Source organism: Pan troglodytes, chromosome 4, assembly GCF_028858775.2.
Source record: "Pan troglodytes isolate AG18354 chromosome 4, NHGRI_mPanTro3-v2.0_pri, whole genome shotgun sequence".
NCBI lineage: Eukaryota > Metazoa > Chordata > Mammalia > Primates > Hominidae > Pan > Pan troglodytes.
In genome coordinates this window covers 134,715,417-134,742,424 of record NC_072402.2, presented here as the reverse complement: position 1 = coordinate 134,742,424, position 27,008 = coordinate 134,715,417, and the positions used below count along the sequence as shown (strand labels likewise).

Below are 27,008 nucleotides of genomic sequence, written 5' to 3'. Positions count from 1 at the left end.
CTGTCCGTAGTCTCAGCGAGGATGGCACCACTGGGATCTGCGTTCAGCCCTGACTCCAGAGCCTACTTTTTGTTTTTATGTTTCATTTATTTATTTTTTGAGGCGGAGTTTCACTCTGTCTTCTAGGCTAGAGTGCAGTGGCGTGATCTCGGCTCACTGGAACCTCAGCCTCCAGAGTAGCTGGGATTACAGGCGCCTGCCACCAAGCCCAGATAATTTTTGTATTTTTAGTAGAGACGGGGTTTCACCATGTTGGCCAGGTTAGTCTCAAACTCCTGACCTCAGGTGAGTTGGCCTCCCAAAATGCTGGGATTACAGGCATGAGCCACCATGCCCAGCCCAGAGCCTACTTTCTCTCTCCTGTTTTTAAGCTTTTAAGGCAGAATGACTGTGCTAAGCAGAATCAATCTTCACCTGTTTGCATTCAAGTTTATTGGGGTCCACATTCCTAAGGGAATTGTAGACTCACTCCTTCTCCACATTCATGCTCCCATGGCATGCAGCATCCTCTCCTTGGTGTTCCTACACATTTTTCCAGCACTGGGGCACGTTCTGTTTGCTTAGATATTGAATGACAGGAGGGACATGGTCCCTGTTGGTGAGGAGGAGCCTACCATGCTGTACTGGGAGACAGACACTTGCTGCTGAAGGCTTCCAGCAGCCTGAGAATGCCATGATGGAGGGAAGAGACCCAACCCAGGCAAGGCAGTTCAGGAAGGCACCCTTGTGTTTGCTTGAGCCCAGACTCTGGAAAGTGTTATTTCATCTCAACTCATCACTGCTCTAAGGAAGGCTCAGCTGGACCTTCTACAGGAGCTACTAATTGCAAACACTCTGAGCACATTGATCCAGGGCTGCTCTGATTAAGTAATTATTCACAACAGCACCTAGGAGGGCTGAAGGAGATTAGTTTGAAAGAATCAGCATCAGGTCTCCATTTCTGAGAGGCCTCCCAGCCTGCTCCCAAAGAGAACTTGAGTCTCGCCCAACTCCTTAATCACCTTTGGAGGCGCTAAAGTTTAAATTAAATTCTGATTGTCTTCATATTTGCTTCTGCTAGAGCCCTGAGATCGCATTGGTGAGGTTGGCCTGAGAGAGGGGGGCTGGTCCTGTGACAGAAGGGGAGGAGTGGGGTAGGGTTATTTTTATCCTTTGGTTCTTTAGCTGAAAGATTTCATGCATTACAAGAATATACCAGTAATTGGTTCCCCAACAGAGGTTTACAGCTATCCTGTGATGCCTGTGTGTCAGATTTGCCATTTTCGGACATCCCCAATTGGGTGTTCAAATGTGGCTTCAGTTAGGATTTCTAACAGAGACACGCTCACTCACACTTGCTCGCCACTTCTTACTCTATTAGATAGTAACACTATAGCTTTGGATAAAGGATTTCTATCCTCTGTCTCCCTTTCCATTTTTTATCTCATCTCCCAAATGTTTTTTATCCCACTGATTGTTTCCTTGTCTTCCCCTTTTTTGTCAAATCCTCAGAAAGGGCTTTTCAGACTGTCATTCAGCCCTTGAAGTCATCAATGAGCTGAGACCAGCGTGGAACGCCAGTTATAGCCTTTGGGAGCATTTTTCAAAGACGCTTGGATTTCCTAGCTCCTACCTCTCCACTTTCAAAACCATTACCTATTTTGAAACTTCCTCACCAGCTCTTCACTAGTCCCTGGTTTTGTCTGAGGGAGGACACAGGGGCCAGAGAGAAGGGGACAATGGGGTCCCAGGGTACAGGCAGAGCCAGACTACTGACACTCATCTAGGTAAGAAGCAACCCTTCTTTCCTCCAAAGACTACTGCCTGGGGAGTCTAACTGCCACATAAGCAAATACTAATAACTTAGAGCTCCCCTTCCCCCTTACAACCCCACCAAGGCTACGGTAACCCTGGAGCAGCTTCTCTGTCCTACAGTATTGACAACAATGCCTCCTTCTCCCTCCCATCAGCTGCGTTCCTCATGCTGCACTCCAAGCTATGTTTGAACACTGTCTGCATTCAAATCCAGTCTAGCTTAAAGCCCTATAAAGCTCCATGCCTTGGGTGGAGGGGGCAAAGGTGGCCAGGTGGAGAGCGATCACGTTTTCTTCCCAGGGCTATGTACTTTCCATGGAGACTGAACGTGCCTTATTTACACTTGCTCTTTGCATTTTGTTCATATTTTCCAAACAGACAGGAAAAGTCCACTGGGAGAGCACCAAATTACCTGGGCCCTTCTCTGCCTGAGTGCTGTGCTTTCCTGGGGGAGAGAGCTGTCTTTTTCCACATTTTGGAGTAATGTGCAATGGCACTATACCTTTCTCTAATGAAGCCCCAGTGGCCACACATGTGACACAGGCAGCAGGCTGTTCGCAGTTCTTCCAAAAGACCATTGTTCTCACACCAAAGCTAACAAAGGCGAGAGCCTACTTGCTCTCCCTCCATCCTATATTGCTCAGCTAGCTACCTCACCTGCATCATTGGCAGAGTTTCCTACACAAGGCAAGGCCTGATATTTTGATTTTTTTCAACCCAGAGTATGGACCAAGTATATTAATTGTTAGGTTAGTATTGGCTGCCCACAAGACCAATATATCCAGGAAGTAAGTCCTGCACGTGGGGATGGCCCAGCAAGATGACAGCCTGATTCAAATCCTGTCTCTTCCACTTAATAGCTGTTTGACATTGGGAGTCTGTGATCTATTGTTCATTCATTTAAAATATACTTAGTGATAAATATATTTTTGAACAACGACTACATAGTACCTTAGAGCAAGTGCTAAGAATACGGGTGTGGGGAAGTCAGACCAATCTCCCAATCCTGGAACTTATCCACAGCAGACAGATATTGCAACCTGTATTTCTTGGACTTCTACTGACCCATGTATAAAATAAGGAGAGATGTTATTCTTTATATCACAAGCATCTCCTCAGGCTTAAAAAACGCACAACAATACAATTCTAACATATTATGCAGACAGTTGGGATATGAGAAGGGGAACATAAATTTATTGAGTTCCTGCTATATGCCAGTAGCTGTGAGCTATGTTTTACTAATATTGTCTCATCTTATTCCATGTAGTGATGCTATGAGCTAAGCTTTATTACACCATTTTGCAGATGGAAAAATTGAAGTTTACAAAAGGCAGTAAAAGGGTGATTCTATTCAGTCAATAGGTGTGTATTGAGAACTTTCTTCATGCCAGGAACTGACTGGGTTAGATGCTGGGTCCCCAGTGCTGGGCAGAGTCAGGGCATGTTTTATGTTGCTATGATCTAGGGGAGAAATGGGCACTGAACGAGATGGGTGTTATGAATGCTATCAGAGAAACAAGGCATTGGGAGCATAGAAAAGAGAAATCTCAAGTTTGAGGATTAGGGACGTCTTCTAAGAAAATGTCACTTTAAAGCCAAGATCTGATGGAGGAATTGGCATTAGCAAGGCAGTGGGAAGAGGTGTTTGTTTCCCAATAGAAGAGCATGTCGGAGGGGCAGTAAGGCCAGAGCATGAAGGTTGAGGAGGAGCAGATACAGAAGAGAGATTTGGTTTTTCAGTGAGTGTGTCCTGCAGGCCATTTAGCTCACATTATGGAGTTTAGACTTAACCTACAGAATAACTGGGAGCCTCTGAAGTGTCTCAAACAGGAGAGTGACTTGATCAAATGTCCGTTTTGGAAATATCACTTTGGCTGCTGGATGGAGAAGGGAACATGGCGGGGGAGGGAGGGGGCAAGATGGGAGACCAATTAGGAGCCTGTTCCAGTTGTCTTGGTGGGAGGTAGTGGTGGCATTGGAGACTAGAATAGAGGCAGTGGAGATAAGAAGCAGTGAACTTTTTCACTGTGAACCAGGACAATTCCCAAGTGTTTGCCCTGAGAATATATGAGTATCTGCTGGTACCATTTTCTGACTATGGGAAGAAGCAGATATGAGGCTGGGGAGTGGATCCCAGAGACGTGGCTCACACACCAGCCCATTGGAGCAGATGGAGATTGTGTAAAAATGATACGTCATAACCTGTAGAAACAGTAGGGTAAATGGGGAAACATCATTGAGAAGTAGTGTGTCTGGAGTTGGTTCTTTCCAGTGGGCTCATGGTCTCACTGACTTCAAGAATGAAGCCGTGGACCTTTGCAGTGAGTGTTACTGCTCTTAAAGATGGCACAGACCCAAAGAGTAAGAGGTAGCAAGGTTTATTGTTAAGAGCAAAAGAACAAAGTTTCCACAGTGTGGAAGGGGAACCGAGAGGGTTGCCGCTGCTGGCTGGGGTGGCCAGCTTTTATTCCTTTATTTGTCCCCGCCCATGTTCCATTTCTGTCCTATCGGAGTGTCCTTTTTTCAATCCTCCCTGTGATTGGCTACTTTTAGGATCCTGCCAATTGGTGCATTTTACAGTCCTCTTGCTAGCTACAGAGTGCTGATTGGTACATTTTTACAGAGCACTGATTGGTGCATTTTACAATCCCCTTGCTAGCTACAGAGCACTGATTGGTGCATTTTATAATCCTCTTGTAAGACAGAAAAGTTCTCTGAGTCCCCCACTCGACCCAGGAAGTCTAGCTGGCTTCACCTCTCAGTAAGATGCTGAGAAGAAAACTGGGAGCACAAGAGCAATGAAAAGCAAGTTGAAACCAGGATGGAGGGCGGGAGGGAATGTAATTGAAAATGGGAGAATTAGAGGGCTAGCTGGCACGTGTCCATCCAGGAGGGTGAGGAGAGCACAAGAAAGCAGGTCTTGGTCTTCGTGATTAATCCAAATCCTCTCCCAAGAAAGCACTGTCTTTTCCTCTGAAGAGTCTGATGCTGGTAGCCCAAGTGCCCTGCTCCTCTCGCCAGGACCCCTCTCCAGAAATTGCCGGGATTGCCACAGGGTAGAATGCCAGAATGGCACCAGAATAGTAGGGGGATATATGACTATATTTTTCACCCCACGAACATTACTTTTCCCTAGGAATGTACTAAGTGTGTGGGATGTATCCTCTGGGTCCCCACTTCTGAAAGCTTCAGTCCCCTGTTCACACCTTTATTGGGGGCGATGATGAGCACCTTAAAAGGCAGGCACTTTTCTCCCATCACCAGCCTGTGTGTTGTGGCTAGAATACCAAATTTGAACAAATAGCCCTCTGCAGGCTGTTGCCTTTGATTATTTCCTTCTTTGGGATGTATCAAGCTCCAGGCAACCTGTGCCTGACTTTCTTCTCATACAGACCATTTGGTTGAAGACCTTGTGAGTGAACAGGGCCCAGTAACTGAGAGCCTCCTCTTTCCATTTCGGGTTTCTGATCTCTCTCGACCCACACCAGTGGCTCCCTGCTAGTGGACTTGTCCCTGAGTGACAGATTCATTCTTTCAGGATTTCAGTGCCTGATCCCATCAGACATCCAAGACTTGTGTACTTTGGGGAGCCTGTGGAAAATCCAGCAGTCTTGTAAGGATACAGATTACCTGCACATCTGTCAGGGTTTAGTTAAACACGACTGACTAATTCATCTTGAAGCATGAGATTTCCTCTGCATGTTGACTTGGCAATTTTCTCTGTTCAGAGAACATTTAGAATAGATGGTGCGCGTGGCAATAGAGAAAAAATAGAGGCTATTAGTTTCCCATTTTCAAATGTAAAATTGACTACGGAGTGCACAACCTATTTCCCTCAGAAAAACAGGCCACATTCTCTCCTGCTTAGAGCAGGGCAGTGTCAGAAAAGTGAAAACCTAGGGCCCCGAGGTTCTGAGTTGGATCCAATAAATGTGTCGGGAGGGCCTGGGCCTGCTCCTGAGGATCTGCCTTGGCACCTGGGCTAAGCCAGGATTCTCCACCTTCATAACAACTAAACAACTACCTTCCCTGCTATTTGGGAGCATGGCTTAGCAAGAGATGCTGGTTCCTGGCTTGTGGGGGCTTATCTTCTTTCTCAGCTCATCTTAAACAGTTGAAGGGGAGAAGTACGGGAACAAACTTGGATGGCAGAATATCATGATGATGCTCCAGAAAGTTAGCCCAAAATGATCGCTAACCTGATTCAGTGCTGCCCAGCACGACACCCTGTTGCGGTGGGAAGATTCTGCATCTGTGCTGTCCAGTGTGGAGGTCACTAGCTGTGTGGGGCTGTTGAATGCAGTGGTGCAACTGAGGAACTATCTATTAGATTTTTAAAATTTTGATTTTTGAGACTGAGTTTCTGCTCTTTTTGCCCAGGCTGGAGTGTACTGGCACAATCTCAGCTCACCGCAACCTCCGCCTCCCAGGTTCAAGTGATTCTCCTGTGTCAGCCTTCCAAGTAGTTGGGATCACAGGCATGCACCACCATGACTGGCTAATTTTGTATTTTGAGCAGAGACAGGTTTTCACCATGTTGGCCAGGCTGGTCTCAACCTTCTGACCTCAGGTGATCCACTGCCTCTCAAAGTGCTGGGATTACAGGCGTGAGCCACCGCACCTGGCCTAAATTTTAATTAATGTAAATAGCCATATATGGCTAATTGCAGCTTACTAGATAACACAAGCAACTATTTTATGTGGCTAAAGCCAGTTGTGTGTAGGTGGATTTGTTGTTGGCTTTCTGAATGCTGTGATGCCAGCCCTAATGTTACCTATAAATGTTCAGTTTAAAAATAGCAATAGTAATAATAATCAAAATCATAGGTGGCACATACTAAGTAATTACCATATATCATGTACTTTGCTAAGAACTTTATATACATTGTCTGATTTATACTTATATAACCATATTATCCGAAGTTTTACAGATAAGGAAGCCGAGGTGCTGGAGGCTGACTTGTCTCAGGTCACCCAGCCAGTGAGTGGCAAAGCTGGGATTCATTCCAGCCAGCGCGACTCCTGAGAAGTTATTCTTTGCTCCCTGTCGAGACATTTCTCAGTGTTGTTTCCTGGCTGGTGTTTTAAAATACAGCCAAACCCTGGTTATTAAAAGCAAGGCAGTGTTTTAAGGTCATTAAAAACTGGGATATAAACACTGGACACGCATTCATTCCATGCTTTGCAGAGTGTAGAGTCTGGATCCTACCTGGACAGAAGGCAGTGTCGTAAATGAGAGTCCCCAGGTTGCAGAGACCCAGTCAGGGCCTGGTCACCTCTCCTCTAATATGGAGGGTGGGGAAAGACCTTTTCTGCCTGAGCTCTGGGAAGCTCGGTTCTCCATCAAGCCTTAGGGTGAGAAATGGGCTTGCCTGATAAGCACATGTGGATGATAAAAATGAGGAGAGGATCTGCATGGTATTTTCTTCTGGAGAAGTTTCACCTAGTCTTTTGCAAGGCAGGCCGATGGGGGCTGATCACCTTAATTCAATCAGGTCCTGCGTTGGTTGAAGGCTAACTTGGAGTTTTGGTGAGGCTGTGTCTACTCTTTTTCATCACTGTCCCTATGGCTTCCAGTGAAGACCCCAGGGATTCCCCCAGGCTCCCTCTGCACTGGTAGGTTCTGAGCCCTAATCTGTGTCTCTTCAGCACCATGAGATATTCAGAACTTGGCTGTGCCTTGTAACAGCATTTCTGCTTAACTCCTTAGCAATGTGCTCCTGTAGCTTTAGAATATGGGAGAAGTTACAGATGTGGGGCTCTGTTCTTTGCCCCATTTTACTCATTGGAATTTTGACTCCTCAGATCTTTAATTTCTGTCTCTCCAGTTACTAAAGAGCCCAAATGCATTGCTGGGTTCTCTAGGTCTTGGTAGCAGCCTACTGCTTGGACCCTTTGCAGGTTTTCTCAGTACCAAGAATTAGCGTATGCCCTGAGGGAAGAGGGAGGGGCTAGGTAAAGTCAACTCCCTTCTCTGCACCATTTTTATTCCTTTGGGATTTCTTTCCTCAAGTTTTAGCATTCTACAAGACCTTCAAATAGCTTGCACCTACCTACTCACCTGCCCACCCATCCGTCTGTCTGGATTTTCTTGTTCTCAGGAGTATCTGTCTGCCCCAGTGATTCTGTCTTACCCTAAGAAATGACTAAATAGTTATAGATGGGCTGAAAGGACTGTTTCATGGAGAAGGCATCCATCTGTTTACAGTGGAAAGTCAAGAATGAGACCACTGGAAGGCTAGCAAAATAGGCCCAATCCCCAAATCCAAACCTTGGGCTAAGACAAAATTAGGAGTCTGCTATTAATAGGATCTTTTGGTGTCCTAGGCAGCCTCTCTCTAAGAGCATTAGCTGTGCCTGGGTGTTAATCTCTTGGCATGAGTTTAGTGGAAAATGTGATCTCCTCTGGCAAAACTGCAAGAGCAAGCTTTATGCGGTTAGCAAAAGTGATCTGTGATTGTCTTCTGAGGATGCTACACAACGGTGAGACCACCGCAGCTTGCTTTCACAGCACAGAGGCCATCCAAATTCAAGTTCTGAACAAAGGCTGCTTGCCCTGGGGGTCTAGGCTCTCTTTTTGTCCCACTCTTTGTTTGTACTAACAGCATCTTTGGGGTGTTTTCCACGTGAGGTAACAGTTATATCGTGGTTGGATAGAAAGGTTTGCTTTGAACATGGCTTTGCCAGTAGCCCTGCACACAGAAGGCAGAAAGCCCCCAGCCCCATTGTCTGTTCTGTTTGCTTTTCTCTAGCCTGCACAGACAAGGAGTTGCGGAACCTTGCCTCCCGGCTGAAGGATTGGTTTGGAGCTCTCCACGAGGATGCGAACAGAGTCATCAAGCCCACCAGCTCCAACACAGCCCAAGCCAGTAAGACCATTTTAAATATCATATTTCCTCAATTTATTAGGCATTGATTTAGGGTTAGCAATATCATTTGGGGGTGAAAAACACCCACTACATTAAATATATACTTTGACTTTAAATATGTCCCAATCTCAAAAAAAAGTTGGATTAAAAAATGTTTAGTATAGGCATTTTGAAAAAAATATATGATCTCACCATTTTAATGACCGTAAGCATGCTGTGGTACATACTTTGAGGTTTTTTTTGGTGTCATATATGAAACAGCGTGTGTGTGTATAATTACAAAGTTTGGATCATACTTTCCAGACTGTTTTATGATCTTTTACCATGTAGAAATGTGACTATCTTTTCATGTTGTGAATAGTATTCTGCTTTCTGATAGCTACACAGAATCCCAGTTTATGGAGACAACAGTTTACTTAATTTGATCTTTATTTTGGGACACTGAGGTTGTTGCCAATGTTAGGCTAATAGAAGTAACACTGTAGCAAACATCTTTGGTGCTGTCTTTTTGTACAATAGTCAGACTGCATATTGTCTTCCACAGAAACTCCCAGACAGGTGTCCCCTCTCCCCATCCATAACATGCAGATTGCTCAAGGAGCCTCCCGCCAGCATCAGGTGCTGAGTTGGCAGAGACCATACTCAGCTTTGTCATAAGCTGCAGAGAACACTCAGAGTGGGTCCTCACATTTGCACATCAATGGAGTCTCTTTGATGCCTTTAATTCAAAGGCAGTTAGGGATAGGCTTCTCCACACTGTGGCCAATGAGCACAGAATAGATTACTAAACACAATTATTTGATATATGTAGTTTGGCCACAGCCTTCTCTATGTAGACATTCTGATATTATTTGGTCAAAATATAAAAACACATCATTTAAAACAGCATTTCACCTGATCCCCTACTTGTCTGGAATTTCTGAAAGTAATGCTCCTGGATTGAATGCAGTAGGTAAGAAGTTAGAGTAGCAACTGTTGAGATCCCGAGTTTGACTAGCATCTGGTTTTCAGCCAAAACAAAAATGATCTTCTTAATTTTTAGTTATTTTTGGCTGCTCATAGCCTTCTAGAGATATCAGTGGAGAACATCAATCCAGGGGACAATTAATTATTTTAGTAGTTGGGATCTTTTACCTTAAGAAAAAAATTGCATTTAAGTGTCTCCAAAGTGGTTCTTGGTGGTTGGGTCTGTTGGAAAAGCAAAATAAGATTTTTTTCCCCTGGATCCTCTAGGAGCAGCCTGACCCTTGGGTTTTCTGAACAACCTTTCAACAAAGAGCAGATTGATGTGAGGAGAGCAGCTGCTTGCAGCCTCCAGTCTCTGGAGATTTCTCCAGAAGACCTGCCTTTGCCCAAAAGCAAATTGAGTCCCCTAAGAGGCTTTTAGGTTTGATATCCTGAAGCAACTGGAGTGAAGGGAATGTTAAAGCATGATGTTGGTTAGCCCAGAAGGCCAGAGGAGTGAGCGGCATTTGAGTCTAGGAGTTCTGAAGGGGAAGCCCTGGAACCCTGCTTGGTCCCTGCACTCTTGGGGCCAACTAGAAGGGCTGCTCTCCTTTCTCCTGCATGACAGGCAACCACAGATGTCAAGATGCAGGCACTCCTTTTCTAGTAGTGGTAGGGTGGGCTGCGCTTGACTTTTTGACTACTGCCCAACCAGATTGGCACTTCTTTTTGCCGACCAGTCAGCAGTAAACTCCTCTTGCCATATGTATTAAAATATCGATATCCTATAAAATTGATGTATGTAAAATATTGTTTACAAAAGTGTAGAGCTGTGTAGTGCCAAAGTAAATTATCTCCTCTCATTCAGCAGCCCCTGAGGACAGCATCATCAAAGACTATTGACAATCATGACATTCGATCAAAGAAGGGGCCACGTTATGTCCCGTAGCCTCTCTTCTGGAAAAAAAAAAAGAGGGGGGTGGGTATTTTAAAATGTGTTCTAAGATATTAAATAAATTTAAAAATGGAAAGATTTTATGTTTTAAAGCAATAGAGTTTACAATAGCTAGAAAATGCCTCCCAACTTTTTTTTTTTTTAATTGAGCACTATATGCCTGTCATGCCTGAGGCTGCCGAAGGGGACAAGACAGTCTTTTCCCTCAGGGAGCCTATAGTTTGATTAACAAGCATGGACAATGAGGGGAAGCATAGGGTTATAAGAGAGCTCGGAGGAGGAGATGCTGTACTTATTTTACTGGCTTCTAGACAGTGAAGACTTTTCTGCAAAGATGCTGCTTTAAAGAGTGGGTACAGGGCCGAGGGCGGTGGCTCAAGCCTGTAATCCCAGCACTTTGGGAGGCCAAGACAGGTGGATCATGAGGTCAGGAGATCGAGACCATCCTGGCTAACACGGTGAAACCCTGTCTCTACTAAAAATACAAAAAAATTAGCCGGGCATGGTGGCGGGCACCTGTAGTCCCAGCCACTTGGGAGGCTAGGCAGGAGAATGGCGCGAACCTGGGAGGCAGAGCTTGCAGTGAGCCGAGATGGTGCCACTGCACTCCAGCTTGGGCAACAGGGTGAGACTCCGTCTCAAAAAAAAAAAAAAAAAGAGCGGGTACATTTTGCTGTATTCTACATTTCACTAAGAAAGGGTTCCTAGTGATTCACATAGAAACTTAATGACCAGGCTGTCATTAATGCTTAATGATGGGCAACTGATGCCATCAGGCCCCCCTTGCACTGCCCATCCCTAAACATGACACTCTAGGCCAACTGGATGGCCTCAGGACAGGAAGATCAAGTCAGGCAGAAGGCTAGCAGAGGAGTCATTGAGAATATGTAGATTCTGGATTAAGCTTGCTGGGGTCTGAATCTCCATTCTACAATTGTATGACCTTGAGCCTTATTTTTTCATCTGTACAGTGGAAATGATATAGCACCATTTCATAGGACTGTTACAAGGATTCAGTGAGAAAATTAAGTACAAAGTGCTTAGAAGCATGCTTTCTATATAGCAACAGACGTTCACTTTTATCATTGGGGTATTCCAGAAAAATACAACTAGCCCTAGAAATCCAGTTTATGGAATAACCTGAGATTGCACGGGACCTTTGATTCTGAAAAAAGATGAGTTTTAAATCTGGGACATGTCTACAGTAGACTCAATATCCCGAGTGTTGAGCTAAGTGTTATTATTTTAGTGCATACACTTTCCAATGTAGAAACAAATAATTCTTTAAGAAAACGACTTCTTCTCCCCCAGGGAAATAAGAAAGAAATTATTGTCTGAGTTGATTTGGATTCCATCTCATGGATCTCCTTAGGGGACTGCAGAAGAGAAGAGTGGGGAACAGAGGCAGGCACCTGGCTTGTTTTGCCATTAACGTTCAGACTGCTTGGATTTAAAGGTCCTCTGGGATGCAAGCGGTGCTTCTGGATTATGCTATGTTGTTTCATTTCACTGCTATCCTTTTAAAAATATTTTGTTTTGGTTTTTCAGTATTTTTTGAAATATGAAAGCATAGTTTTTGGTACCATAAGCTATACCTCTCACTCACAATGTTTCTATTATTTCTTTCAGGCATACCCCATTTTAAGCAAATGAAAACACATATTTATATCACAGATATGTCAAAATTGGGGATTTTTTCCCCTTTAGAACATATTTTCCTCAAATGATGACTTTTAAACCATTTCACTTAAAAACAAAACAAAAAAACACAAAATATTCTAGAGAACCACTAAATCTGTATGCTGGGAAGGAAACAGCCTCAGGAAGGGAGTCAGGTGGGCCTTGGCATCTTCTTGGGGCAGAAAGCTGGGGAGTGAGCAGGGCGGAAAGCATCAGGCTTGGTGGCAGCTGAGATATGCCTTTTGTTTGGCAGGGTTTGACACTAGCATCCTGCCCATCTGCAAGGACTCCCTGGGCTGGATGTTCAACAAGTTGGACATGAACTATGACCTCCTGCTTGACCCTTCAGAGATCAATGCCATCTACCTGGATAAGTACGAGCCCTGTATCAAGCCTCTTTTCAACTCGTGTGACTCCTTCAAGGATGGCAAGCTTTCTAACAATGAGTGGTGCTACTGCTTCCAGAAGCCTGGAGGTAAGGTGGGATGGAGGGTTGGGGTCCCTAGCCCAGGGCAGCCTTGCTGGAGCAGAGGAGAACTGCGTATGACTATGAAGTGGGCAGAGAGCCACAGCCAGAAAATACATAATTCATTCCATTTAATGCCAGGCCCAAAGTCTCATTTCTTCCAATTTATTTTTGCTTTTAATGTGGTATACTAGAAAAACCAAGAGTATAAATCAAGTAGTCAGTTACTTCTGTCTGTTCCTCCCTTTGGGGAAGTCTCTCAACTATCTACTTTTTCATCTATACAATGGGTATAGAAACCTTCATGACATAATCCAAAGGTCATTGTGAGCTCTCAATGTAAAAAATACCTTAAAAATGTAAGAGACAATGAAAATCATTCTCATTGAGAAAGTCACTTGTCAGTTTCTCTAGGATAAGTTCAGATTTATACTAAGTGTCCTAGACAAGAATATTTTGGTTATAAATAAACTCCAGCTAATGAAAAAAAGAGGCAAGATTTGGGGAATAGAAGAAAAGATACCAGGATATTTCATATAACCCAAAGTCAGACAGGTTGGCCTGCTGGGGGATTCAGAGTAGGGACAGGAAGCCAGTGGCAGGTGCCCTGACTTTACCTCCCTCTGTCTGGGGGGTACACCTGAGTATGGCAGTCACAGTTAATGGGACCAGAAGAGACAGGCCCACATTGGGAGAACATACAACTACAGGCATAGCTGGTATATCCCACCGCCAGGAAAGGAGGATGGCTGCTAATATGAAAGTATTTAAGTTATGTATGCATAGACAATACACACACAACAAAAACCATGGGTATTCAGTGAAAGGTAAGTATGTGTATATGGGATTTCAAGATATGTTCTTAAAATTACTAGTCAAAAGGCATGTGCCTTTTAAAATTTGAGCAATTGACCTCACCTCCAAAGAGGTGGTAACAATTTTTACTTTCACCAAAGATATATGAGATTACCTATTCTCTATGGCGTTACCAATCTTCTTGATTTATGAGTTAGGTTGAACATCTGTACATATGAAACATTCTGGAAATGTCTATATGTTCTTTGTATATTTTTTCTATCAGGTTCTTGTGTGTTTGTTTTTTAAGGAAATTGGAACTTTTCTGGTCATAGGTATTGTAAATATTTTTTCCCAAATTACAGTTCATGCATTTTTGTTAGGGAGAAATTTTAAGATAGCCAAGCTTCTCTATATTTTATGGCTTCTAAGAAGCCATAAAGCTTAGCTTAGAAAGGTATTTCTCACTTTATCTTTTTTCTCACTTTATCTTTTTTGCTGTTCACTTAAATTCTGTATCAGTCTAGATTGTGTATTACACAGTCAAGTAGGCTCCCAGCCTCCCTGGAGATGGTCATCCAGTTGCTATATAAAATAAATATATATATATTATATATATAAAATTAATAAATATATATAATATATATAATATATAATAAATATATATAATATATAATAAATATATATAATATATATAATAAATATATATAATATATATATAATTATATATATAAAATAAATCAGTTTTAGACTTTTAAATCACAGTTGTTTTACAATATGTTTTACTACCTGGTAGAACTGTCCTTTGCTGCCATTACTGATTTTCTAGAATTTTCCTGGATATTAGTATGTTTCTTTCCCCGTGTGAACTTTAGCATCAGTTTATCCAATTAAAAACAATTCCTATTGGTAATTTTTAAGTATCAGGAAAAATTAATCAAATAAAAATCAATAGCTGTATAATATGGAATCATTTTGTTTTAGAACAGGATCTATCAACCCATGGTGTTAATTTTGAAATTTTGTTCTAACAATTATTATACTTCCCTTGTATTTATTATTGCTACCATTGTAACTGAAATAGGTGTTTTTTTGCACTATATTCCCTCCCTGGTGGTTTCAACATTAATTTTGTTCCCAACCACCTTACTAAAATCTTGCTTTGTTTATAAGTTATTCTGGTCGGTTTGCTTAGATTTTTCAGGTGTGCAATCATATCATCTGCAAATAGTGATAATTTTTCTCTTCATTTTCAATTTTTATACCTCATTTTTCTAATTACATCTGTTAGTACCTAAAATCAATGTTAAGATAATAGCCATTTAAAAATTTTAGTAATGTAAATACTTGTAGTGATTCTCAGCATTAAGACTAGTGATAGTTTTAGGTTTGAGTTCGTACTGTAACATGTGATTTTTAGCATGGTTTCCTTACAACACAGAGCCTATGTGTTAATGCTTGCCTGGAGGTAACAGTGCCAGAGCTGGTCACCTGGCCACATGGGACATCTCTGGATAGACTGCCCTTACTCTTGCAGTTGCTGAAAGCCAGAACCCCTTCCTGTGGCACAGCATCCAGGAAATGCTACCTTTTATAATCCAGATGAAATTTGTTTCTCCTTTACTCTGAAAGCATCTTAAAACAAGAAGTCAACAAAATGTATTTTACAAGCAGTTTCTCTCATGGAACAAGCAGCAAGACCAGGTAGCATTGTGCAGTCTACAGGATAAGAGTTGTAAATGGTTGCTTAGATACTTTATATGCAAGTGTGGGGCCTGCAGAAAGAGGCAGTATCAGCCAAAGATAAGAACTCAGAGAACCAGAACTCCTCTGCCAAGGACAGGAGAACCATGAACAAATAGCAGAACTCCCAGAGCCACAAGGTCTGCAAAGGCAAATCATGGTAAAACTCTGAAGAATGAATGAGGTCACTTTTCATTTTGCTTAGAATGAAACTAACTTCTTTTCTATGACATGCATTTTGCCGCTGAGGACCCAGAGGCTGGGACAGGTGAATTCAGCTAGGAGGTGGCAGAGCCTAGATACAAAGTCTCATCACTGCCTCTCCAGATCTCTTCTGTATCTTCATAGTTGTCCCTCAAAGCCTGTTTTACTTTCCTGGGGGTAGTGAGGTCTGAAGTAACCATTCCTATCCATCCTTTCCTACAGGAAAACCTAGGCTATATAAGTATTTGTCACCTCTGGTTAGTTCGTCTGTGGATTCAGAACACTTCCCCACTAATAAGCCTTGGCTGATTACTTGCTTCCTGATAGAAAGGAAAAAGTCCATTACACCACCTATTAGATACTTGGTATTTGCTTGAGTTGGTACTAGAAAGAAAAATTTCTATGCAATGCAAGTGGCCCCCAAATACTATTTTAAGTGCATTGTGGTATGAGGTTTGTTTTTTAACTAGTAACACTAATGGCCCGAATTTGTTTTGTTGCATAGTAACAGCATATGGAACAATTCCACTCCCAGGTGTGTCATTGTCTACATTTCACATCAAGAGTGAAGTCAATCATTAGAGATTATACTCCATACCATCTGGAAGCTGACTTTCAGAAATTATTTTTTAGGTCTCCCTTGCCAGAATGAAATGAACAGAATTCAGAAGCTGAGTAAGGGGAAAAGCCTGTTGGGTAAGTACAATTTCTTGCCACTCATTTAAACAACTAATTAAGCCAGCCATGTCCCTTGTAATGATCAGCATGGCAATGGTTATTCAATTAGGGCTAGTGTTTCATGAAAGAAATGCCTTGTTTTAACCCCAGGCAGAGCTCTTCCAGGCAGCTGGACATAAACTGAGGACTGGCTGGTTGAAAACTGCTGTGTGTTCCTTCGGCAGGAAGAGAGGTCAGCCAGGGCCGAAGTCCAGCACCTTCCCCACTGCTAACTCCTCCCTGATCTATCTTAGGCTAAAACAAATCTTGGCTTTTTCTAAGTAAGATCATTGAATGGTGCTCTCAAGTGCTCAAACTATAAGGTCTAAAAATTATAGCATTTCCTCCATTCCCCAGATAGGATTGTCTGTTGAAGGAGGCAGATGAGCTGTACTCTCTTCAGAATTTATCAGACAGGGTTGAACGACATGTATGTGCTTAAGCCTGTTTCTACCTTCACCTAATCCCTCCAGGAAAGTATGCAGGCTGTTTGGACACCACGGAAGCAAGTGGGTTGAGTGAATGTGTGTTCCCCTAACACGCACAACTTGCAGGCCTCTCAAAGTGTCCCCTTTAGCTCCAAGCCTGCCTTTCTCCAGCACGTGGAGGAAGTCCTGGCATTTGTCATAGTGTCATAGAAACACTGGCTATTCTCACTGGTTTGCTGAAGAAAGGAGGAGCCTGCTTTGCTTTCCTTGCTTTTAAAAAAAGAGGTGTCAGCTGCAACACAGTAATACAGAATTATTCCTGTGAAGCATTCAGAGGCAGATGCATTCCCCAAGCAGCCTGCCATTTCAGAAGTTTCTCTATTCATTTGAAGGAAATGAATAGAGAAGGAAATGGGCAAGTTTTCTTGCAGATTGTCAAATGTAGGCAGTCTATGAATTCCGGTGATTTTCTTCTCTTAGGATTTTTTGAGTTATTTCAAAATGCATGTAGACTTCCCCAAAGTTGTCAGGATTTTTAACTCTTTAGGCCTACATTCTTCTGCTGAGTAAAAGGACATAAAGATATATTTCTGGTCTGAAGGAAAAGTGGCTGGATCCCTCCTCCATAGGTTTTTCTAGTGCAAAGACTTGTGTTTATTGATCTCATTTCTCCATGTTGGATATTATTTTGAGTGACGTACCTATGATCCGCAGGTAGTTGTAGAATTAGTACATTGCTGTTTATTAAAACATACATTGCCTCATTGGTAAGGGTCACCTGTGATAAGATGTCTCATTTACCCCAGTGCACATGAATGAAATGCCTACCTTTCTGTTAAAATAAACCCCATTTTGTTTTAAAGCTTGCTTTATCACATTTCCCACATATGGAGATTACTGCAGCTGACTCAGAAAAAATGCCATTTGCTTACAAATTCTTTATGTAGTCAGGGGTATACAGAGTCAAATAAATAAAACAATCAACAAATTATTATCAGCTATAATTATTGCATTGTAGATTTAGAGCAGCACCTGCTTCTTACCAACCCAGGGCCTCAGCCCCCTTTTTTTTTTTTTTGGTCCAAGGAGGAGCCAGCTCTCTACATGTTCACTTTCTCTGCAGTCCTTGATTGCGAATCTGTTCACAAATCTCTTTTTGGGCTACTGACAGCATCTACATTTTCTTTTCTATCTACTGCTCTTTGAAAACTGATAGCATGCAATGGCGTACACTCCTTAATGAGAGGGTGGATACCACTAAGCCTCTAACTGTGGCATCAGCAGCCTTTCCTAAGTGACAGATATGGTGTTCCATGGTCTCATTTAATCTCTGAGAATATGATCATCTTGGTATAGCCTGGTGAGTAGCATGTTCTAGACTAGACCCTAGAGTCATCTGGGTCTGGGTTGAAGTCTTGGTTCAAAATAGGAGAAATATGTCCCTCCCATGCCACACTTTTATTCTGGGATTGTTCCACTAACTAAAAGGCAAATTTGAAAATGTAAGCACGCTCACAAAATCAGAAATTAAATTAGGGCATAGAAAGCTACAGTGGAAGGCAGGAACCTCTGTTTTCAGGAGGCTGATGTAGATGGTGTTACCACCCAGGTTACACAAAGAGGAAGAATTGTTACACAAAGAGGAAGAATTCTTCCATAGAAGATGCACACTATCAAGAAACACACCTACCCTGTAAGGAAAACCAAAACTAAAAACTATTATAAATAAAGATTACCCACAGTACAATGAGAATCAGTATCTTCAAAGTGCCGAGGGGAAATAACTATGAACCTACAATTTTAAATTTATCCCAGTGATCATTCAAGTGTGATGACAGAGGTACTCTGAAACCATCTAAGATTCAGTCAGCTTACTAACCCCAGACTCACTTAAATATCACTAAAGGATTTATTCTACCAAACAAATGATCCCAGAAAGAACTATTCAGATGCAATAATGAAAAAGAAATGACAATTCTGCTAAGACCAATAAAAATAGTTATATGGCAACCTGGAATTAAAATTCCAGACAATTGGGGGAAGTGAGAAAAAGGTGGTAAGAATGTGTTAAGCTTCTAGTTTGTTCATGGAAAAAAAAAATCTGTATAGATTAACTGTAGATTTTACTAGGAAAAACTATGTTCCCCTGTGGAAAATATGAGTAACCACAAGAATATTAGAATATATGTTTTAAACCTATGGAAAAAAGACAAGGTATAAAGAAAACTTAGTAAGTAGGAAACAGATATGGTGGCAGAAATAAGAGTAAGCATTTCTGTAATCACAATATCTGTAATCACAATAAATGTGAACAGGTCAAACACATTTATTATTATTGATTAGTATTTTAAAGGAGAGTTATACAAAAATAATTCCACAGAAAGTTGAAATTAAATGAGGGTAAATACTCTTTTTTAAACAACATTAATATCTGACAAAGCAAATCTGTTTTTTATAATGCAATCATCTTGCTGAAATATCCCTTTTACCATATTATGCCATCAGTTGCTGTATAGACATGCCTTGCTTAATGACAGGGATAGGTTCTGAGAAATGTGTCATTAGGTGACTTTGTCATTGTATAAACATCATAGAGTATACTCACACAGACCTAGATGGCATAGCCTATTGCTCCTAGGTATAAACCTGTACACCATTTTATCGTACTGAATACTACAGGCAATTGTAACACAATGGGAATTATTTTTATATCTAAACATAGAAAAGGCATAGTGAAAATATGGTGTTATAATGTTATGGAGCCATTGTCACATATACAGTCTATTGTTGATGAAAACATCATTATGTGGCACATGACTATACTCATAACTTAAAATGGACTAGAACTGTAAGGGCGAATTATAGCCACACTGGTCTTCAGAAACTTTGACATACCACTTCCTGAAACCTACAGTTCAAGTAGACTAAGATTTGTTAGCATTCATGCTTATATATGTATTCCTGAATCTAGGCATTGAATGTAGTCTTTCAAACATCTGCCACAGACTGTACCACAAAAGAAAACAAATTTCAAATAAATGATCACAGATCAAACTTACTGGCCACAACACAATACCAATAGAAGTAAAATATGAGATTACTAAACCCCCATACATTTGGTTTCATGAATAAAAATTGATCAAAGATGAAGAAAGTAAAATCTACAAAATATCTAGAAATGAAAGAAAATGAAAGCATGGTGTACCAAATACATGGGCAGCAACTAAGTGAAACTTCATAGCGTCAAATGCATTTATAAAAAAAGATCAAAATAAAATTAACTAGATGTAACTTAAACTATAGGAACAACACAAAGTGAATAAGATGAAAGCAGACCACAGTGAAGTAAAAATATTAAAATACCATATCAGAGAGAGTTTTCTGAACAAATGAAATAGACAAACTTTTGACAATATGAAGAAGTAAAAAGGCTCAAATAGTGTCATGAATTTAAAAGTGGGATATAAGCTCAGTTATAGAAGAATACTGTAAACTTGTAGTTCTCAAACTTTAGTATATACCAGAATTAGCTGGAGGGTTAAATAAATGAACAGACCGCTGAGCCCCACTCTCTAAGTCTCAGGTGGGGCCCAAGAACTTGCATTTCTAAGGGTTTTCCATGTGGTGCCAGTGCTGCTTGTCCTGGAACCTCACTTTGAGAACCACTGCTATAAGTCAATTTATAACAATTATGAAAACCTAGTTGAAATGGATACTATCAGTTACCAAATTTTGATAACAGAAGACCCAGGTAAATCAAAACCAGGAAATTAATCAAAATGCTACTTTCATCCCTCAAAATGGGCACCAGGCTCAAGATATTTTTATGGGCAAATTCTTCAAAAGAGAGATTCTCATTTTATAAAAAATCTCTAGAGCATATCCGAATCATTTTATGAATTAGGAACTTCAAAAGAAACAATGCAGAAAACACCAAAACAAAATTATATGCCTCAATCACTGTATTAGTCCATTTTCACACTGCTATGAAGAAATAGACCTGAGACTGGGTAAAGAAAAAGAGGTTTAATAGACTCACAGTTCCACATGGCTGGGGAGGCCTCACAATCATGGCAGAAGGCAAGAGAGCGTGTGCAGAGGAACTGCCCTTTACAAAACTATCAGATCTTGTGAGACTTATTCACTATCATGAGAACAGCATGGGAAAAACTCACCCCCATGATTCAATTACCTCCTATTCAATTACCTCCCACAGGGTCCCTCCCACAACACGTGGGAATTATGAGAGCTAAAATTCAAGATGAGATTTGGGTGGGGACACAGCCAAACCATATCAATCACTTAGTAACATACTTGTAAATTTGTGCCACTAGTAATCCATCTTGTTAAAAGTATATAAAGCATAAAAACCATATGATTTTCTCACATTAAAAATGTAATAACAGTAGTACCCATTCAAGATTTAAAGTGAAAAATTAGAACTAATCAAAGAAGGAATTTTGCTTAACATTGGGCAAATTAACTCCAGTTTATCACTTTTTTTTTTTTTGCCTGCAAACAGGAAGATAGTAATAGCAACACCTTATGGTGATATTGGCATGGCTTGATGAAATAATGCAAGTAAAGCACTTAGCTATTACTAATTACCTCTTTCTTAGAGGCTAGAAGACAGTGACAAGGAATAGCTTGGAACCATATGATCCACAGACTGGTGTTGTTCATAGAACATTTGTTACTAGTCAGCACCAAGTGCAGTAGTTAATGCGTATAGAGTTTTATAACAATTTCACAGAGTCACTTTATGTGGTTGGGCAAAGTATTGGTAATGCTGGACTTGATATTTACTAGCAGATGCCTTGGGAAGATTACTTAATTTTCCTAGACATCAGTTTCATATTAAAAGGTAATGATGGTATGTATCTCTTAGGGTTGTGGGAATAAGAGATTCTGCAAATGTATGTATATATACACATACATATGTAAGCACGATTTAGGTCAGTGCCCAAAATAGAAGTATTCAATTTCAATACATGATAGCTATTATCATTCCCGTTTAAACACTGACATCCTTAGAGCTCATTGCGTTTGGGCCTCTAAAGGTTAAGGGCCCTGTAATTTTGACTAATAGCCAACCATCCCCATCCTCTGCTGCTGACCCTGCAGCAGATATTCTGACATGTGAGCCCTCTTCCCTGTGTTGACAGGCATTAACCCCGAGTATCTCTGCATGTCTCTGATTAAAGTTGCACCTTTTGTTCCCCCAGGGGTCTTCATACCTCGGTGTAATGAGGAGGGCTATTACAAAGCCACACAGTGCCACGGCAGCACGGGGCAGTGCTGGTGTGTGGACAAATATGGGAATGAGTTGGCTGGCTCCAGGAAACAGGGTGCTGTGAGCTGTGGTGAGTAAGGCCTCCTGCATGAGCCCCACAATGACCTGGGTGGCCTGTGGGTCCTCACTGCATAAGGATCTCTGCAGAAGAATGTTGAGAGGTAACTCCAGTATACATTAAGTTTATAATAGAGGCATAGTAACCCTGAAATCACATGAGCTCCCATGTAGCTAGCTTGGCAAGTGGCAGGAACTCACTATGACCAGAGAAGAGAGACAGAACTGCTGCAGACAAAGAGTGACTTAGGCTGCCTTCACTTCTCATTTAGGGTTGTAAACCTCCTGGGAAGGTAGGAGCATTTCAAGAATTCTAGGGCTCTTACGAGAACAAAGTTTGTAATGTATGCCCTGAAGACTCACCTCAGTGGGGCAGGGATGTTTCTGTTTTCAGAAAGTAAACTGCTTGGTTTTACCCTACAATTCAGGCAAAGGAACCCCTGACATGGGTCATGAGGTATAAGTGGAAACTAACCTCAATGCTTTTTTTAATCTTTCAGAAGAGGAGCAGGAAACCTCAGGGGATTTTGGCAGTGGTGGGTCCGTGGTCCTGCTGGATGACCTAGAATATGAACGGGAGCTGGGACCAAAGGACAAAGAGGGGAAGCTGAGGGTGCACACCCGAGCCGTGACAGAGGATGATGAGGACGAGGATGATGACAAAGAGGATGAGGTCGGGTACATATGGTAGTGCCCACAAGAAAGGGGACACAAGTTTTGCACAAAATTGCAAGTCACTTCCTATTCCTGCATTTGTATCTAAGACTCCAAGGCACCAAGGTCTCTTCTCCATTGTTGCTCTCTATACCCGACCTAAGGTTTGGAAGACAACTGCTTGTTCCCAGAGGATTCTGATTTTGCATATGTTTGTATGGGAGAAAGGGTGTTGTGTTTTTTTTGTTGTTGTTGTTTATTTTTTGGATAGGGAAGTGGTTGGCTTAATTAGAGCCTCCTTCCTTTCTGTGAGATTTTTCCAACAAGCATGTGATTTACGTGGAATTCTGACAGTGCAGGGAGCCCCCACCCTCTTAAATGTCAAAGACCCTTTTTGATTACCCACACTGGTGGTTATTACAGCATGGTTCCCAGCCTTACAGTGTCTAAGTGCTTCTCTTGTGTCCTGTAGATGTTGTGAAAAAGAAAAAAACAAAAAATACACCACACTGTACCTTTTCCCCCTGCCCCCGTTACTGCCGGTGATTATTATTAAAAATTAGTTTTTTTCACATCATTATATCTGGCTTCCTATAAACAACAGCCTTAATTCAGTCAAGACTCCCTTTGGGGAATTCATTTTATTAAAAATTGGTGTCTGGATACTTCCCTGTACATGCATAAATATGCATGCATGTACAGAAAGACTGTATGTGTGTGCCTTGCACACACACCCATACCTCTCAGAAAAAGTGTTTGGGTATCTTAAAAACTCACTTGGAAAACAATGATAAATTTCTCAGCTTGTCCAGACCTGGAACAAAATTTCTGGAATAAGAAATTTGTATTAAAGTCCTTTTTTGCACTAACAGTTGGCTCTTGTAGCCTGCAGGCTGAGGAAGTCTCTTCTCTGTGCATCAGCAGAGTTACTGAAAGCCTCTGATTGAGAAAAAACCTCCGTCTGCCTAAATCACTTTTCTCGCAGAAGCCATGCGACTCCCACACGACACGGGCAGCTTCACAAGCCATCTCTTTCATTTCTGCTTGAAGCCCCCTTGGCTGCAGCAATCCTGTCTGCCATAGGTTTCTTCCTTCCTTACCTACTCAAGGGCTTTTTCTAAGGCATGCACACATATCTCCTGTTCTCTGAGAAGAGAGTACCATGGTGTTCCTTAAAAGAAGAAAATTTCTAATTCTGAACTCAATGTTTTGCTTTTACTCCCTTTCTACTGACAAATCATGATAAGGGCACAAAAGCTGTACAGATTTTTTTTTTAACCACTCAATCCCAAATGGAGGCCTACAAAGAACATCATAATAACACATAGAAGCAAACCCTGGGTTTTTAAGAGCAAATTCTGTCCCCCTCTCACTCCCCCAAGTGACAAGATACTAATGAAGAAAGTTCTTCACCATAGTGTTTGTTTTAACTAAACTCATTGGAGTCTAGTTCCAAATTTGGTAGGGTCATCATCTCTACATTCCTTAGGATTTCTCTCCCTATCAAGCTGGCCCAGATACAAGTACCAAACAGTAGTCTCTGAAGTTCCCCCATTTCCTTCAGTACCAGTCTATAAGCTCCTGTCCGCCACTGGTTTTCATCTACCAGGGTGTCCTAATCAGAATCAGCCACCCAAACAAGCCTCTCTGGCCCACATATCTATCTCTTGCCTTCCCCATGAACTTCAGCCTGTCCACACAAAAGCCACATAAACTCAAGCAAGAAATATGTTCAGCCAAAACATGACCATAGTGGCAGCTGACCAATCCCCCATCCCAAATTGACCATTTAGATGTACCAACTCACCTTAAATTAGCATGTTCCAATCCAGTCAGCATTGGCTGAATACAGTGGCATCATACCTATAGTTGGTCTTAGATAAGAAATGAACTACTTGATATAGCAAAGTCCTTTGGCTTCGTAAATAACCCTGAGGTTTTGTACTTACTTTCCCCATAGGAAGACAGACCATAGGCAAACTCTGTTTTGGGATCTCAACTCCATCACCTTTGTTTCAATATTTTTTTTCTCTCTTGAAGAAAACTGAGATAATTTAGAAAACAGGTGCTTAATTGCAATAAAATTACTATGAAGTATATTAAAAATCACGACATTGTAAAATCTCACTTTAGATCATCAAAGAAAACCATTGTTACTATCTCCTTTGAGCTTAGGAAAATGTACAAGAGAACAAATTAAAATTGAAAAATTGATTTCACTTAGAAAAACTTCTAGGAACAGGGTGAACCACTGATTTTAATTTGCCTAATTATCTTATGACAAGTATCAAATTAAGATGACACTTAAAGATCCTTAGCATTAACTTAATGATGGAGAAGAGTGCTCAATAGACAGTTCCCAGTAAGGTAATGAGATGCCATTTTCAGAGACATTCTAAGAAGATATTTTGATTCATTAAAATATTAAATAAAAAGTCCTCCTCAGATTGGAACCCCCAAATCGATGGAGCCACATTAATAATACTTTTCATGCCTCACTTTGACATGACAGCATTCGATTTTTTTTTAAAGATCTTTAATACTTTCCATGAGTACTAAAGATTATAATGAGTTACCTTATCCTTAGAAGTAGAATGTTTGCTTTCTTCTTCTTGGAAATAGTCCTCCAAAAAGTCCACTTGTACCAGTGACAAGAAGTCACTTGTATAGTGACCAAGTACACATAAAATACTGATTATAAAAATATTGTAATAAACCACTTCCTCATTTGATACAGGTATTAAGCTGAATCCTCACTAATTCACTTTTGAAAAGTTCTTAATGAACAGTTTTATTCTTATTCCATGAACAGCTCTTTTAATACAATTTCCTTGGTATCCAACTTAAATCCCAGAATTTTGTTCCACCATGGTTAGTTATTTGCCATATAAATGTATTCTTGTTTCTACCAATATTCTAGGCATGAGAATACCTTAATACTGAGTTGGAGATTTTGTATCTGTTTCTCCTCCGTTACGCCCATTTTCTTACCCACAGCAGCAAATGACAACGTGTCTGTCCAGGTGTGTCCCCCTGCTCATCCCAGGATGCCACTCACATTTTTTTCTTCTTGTTACCTTGACCACGCTGTACAGTAACATCCAAGAGCCCGTTCTACAGTGGGTGGTTTTGGTCTTTTTATAACTTTTTCTCAAAGTCACTGATGTTTGTTCCTGTTAAATGTATAGCATTGTAATGAGAGCCCATCAAATCCTGAGTGTCAGTTTGTTGTCCCTATTGTAGATGAAATAGTGATGTAGCAAAAACCTAGTAAATTCTGAATGCTTTTCCACGTAGACTTATCTGGAATGTGAACACAACTCTTTGGTTAATAGTAAATGCTTAACTGTAGTCCTGAGTAGGTGCATTTCTGTCTGTCTCAATAAATTTTACTTTGTCTGCAATATCTGAGCGTTTGTATTTCATTGGGTGGAATGTACATTCAGCAGGCCATGTCCCGCACACAATCACTACAGAATAGTATGAGCAGACAAAGGGGATAGCCAATAAGGCTCTGTCAGGACTTCTGATTGTGGTGGGGAGGTCTGCCTGCCGGTGGTCTGGCCTGGCACCTGCAGCACCCCTGGAACATGCATGCCCTGTGCCTGCTCAGTCTAGAACAGGGGTCCCCAAACCCTGGGCCACAGACCAATACCGGTCTGTGGCCTCTTAGGAACCTGGCTGCATAGCAGGAGGTGAGCAGTGGGTGAGTGAGTGAAGCTTCATCTGTATTTACAGCCACTCTCCATCACTTGCATTACCGTCTGAGCTCTACCTCCTGTCAGATCAGCAGTGGCATTAGATTCTCATAGGAGTGAGAACCCTATTGTGAACTGCACATGCTAGATATATAGGTTGCATGCTCCTTATGAGAATCTAATGCCTGATGATGTGTCACTGTCTTCCATCACCCCCAGATGGGACTATCTAGTTGCAGGAAAACAAGCTCAGGGCTTCCACTGATTCTACAATATGGTGAGTTATATAATGATTTCATTATATATTACAATGTAATAACAATAGAAATGAAGTGCACAATAAGTGTAATGCACTTGAATCATCCTGAAACCATCTCCCTCACCCCTACGTCCATGGAAAAATTGTCTTCCACGAAACCCGTCCCTGGTGCCAAAAAGGTTGGGGACCGCTGCTCTAGAACCACTCACCTGAGCCCTTCTTTTGGCTGCCTTTGCCTCGCTCAGGCTCCAACTTTACACCTTACCTATCAGATTTCACTCTTGTCATCCTGTTTACAACCTTAAGGTTTTTAAACTCTGCTTATCCCTTCCCTCCCCTCCCCAGCCAGTTATTCTCCAATTCTCTGAAAACACAAAACAAAACAAAAAAACACAACTCACCTCTCTTCCCTTTATGGGGACCCTAGGGTCCCCTATCTTTGTGAATACAC

At 41.4% G+C, this 27,008-nt stretch overlaps 1 protein-coding gene across 1 annotated transcript in view; it reads left to right on the top strand.

Annotated features, from left to right (window-relative positions):
* SPOCK1 (SPARC (osteonectin), cwcv and kazal like domains proteoglycan 1) overlaps positions 1-26,004 on the top strand; it is a 517,939-nt gene extending 491,935 nt beyond the window's left edge. Inside the window, exons 7-11 of the mRNA XM_517947.9 lie at positions 8,547-8,663; positions 12,497-12,718; positions 16,085-16,147; positions 21,822-21,959; positions 22,447-26,004. Of these exons, the coding sequence (XP_517947.4) occupies positions 8,547-8,663; positions 12,497-12,718; positions 16,085-16,147; positions 21,822-21,959; positions 22,447-22,637 (731 nt within the window). The 3' untranslated portion in view covers positions 22,638-26,004. The remainder of the gene's footprint in view (positions 1-8,546; positions 8,664-12,496; positions 12,719-16,084; positions 16,148-21,821; positions 21,960-22,446) is intronic.
* The last annotated feature ends 1,004 nt before the right edge of the window (positions 26,005-27,008 follow it).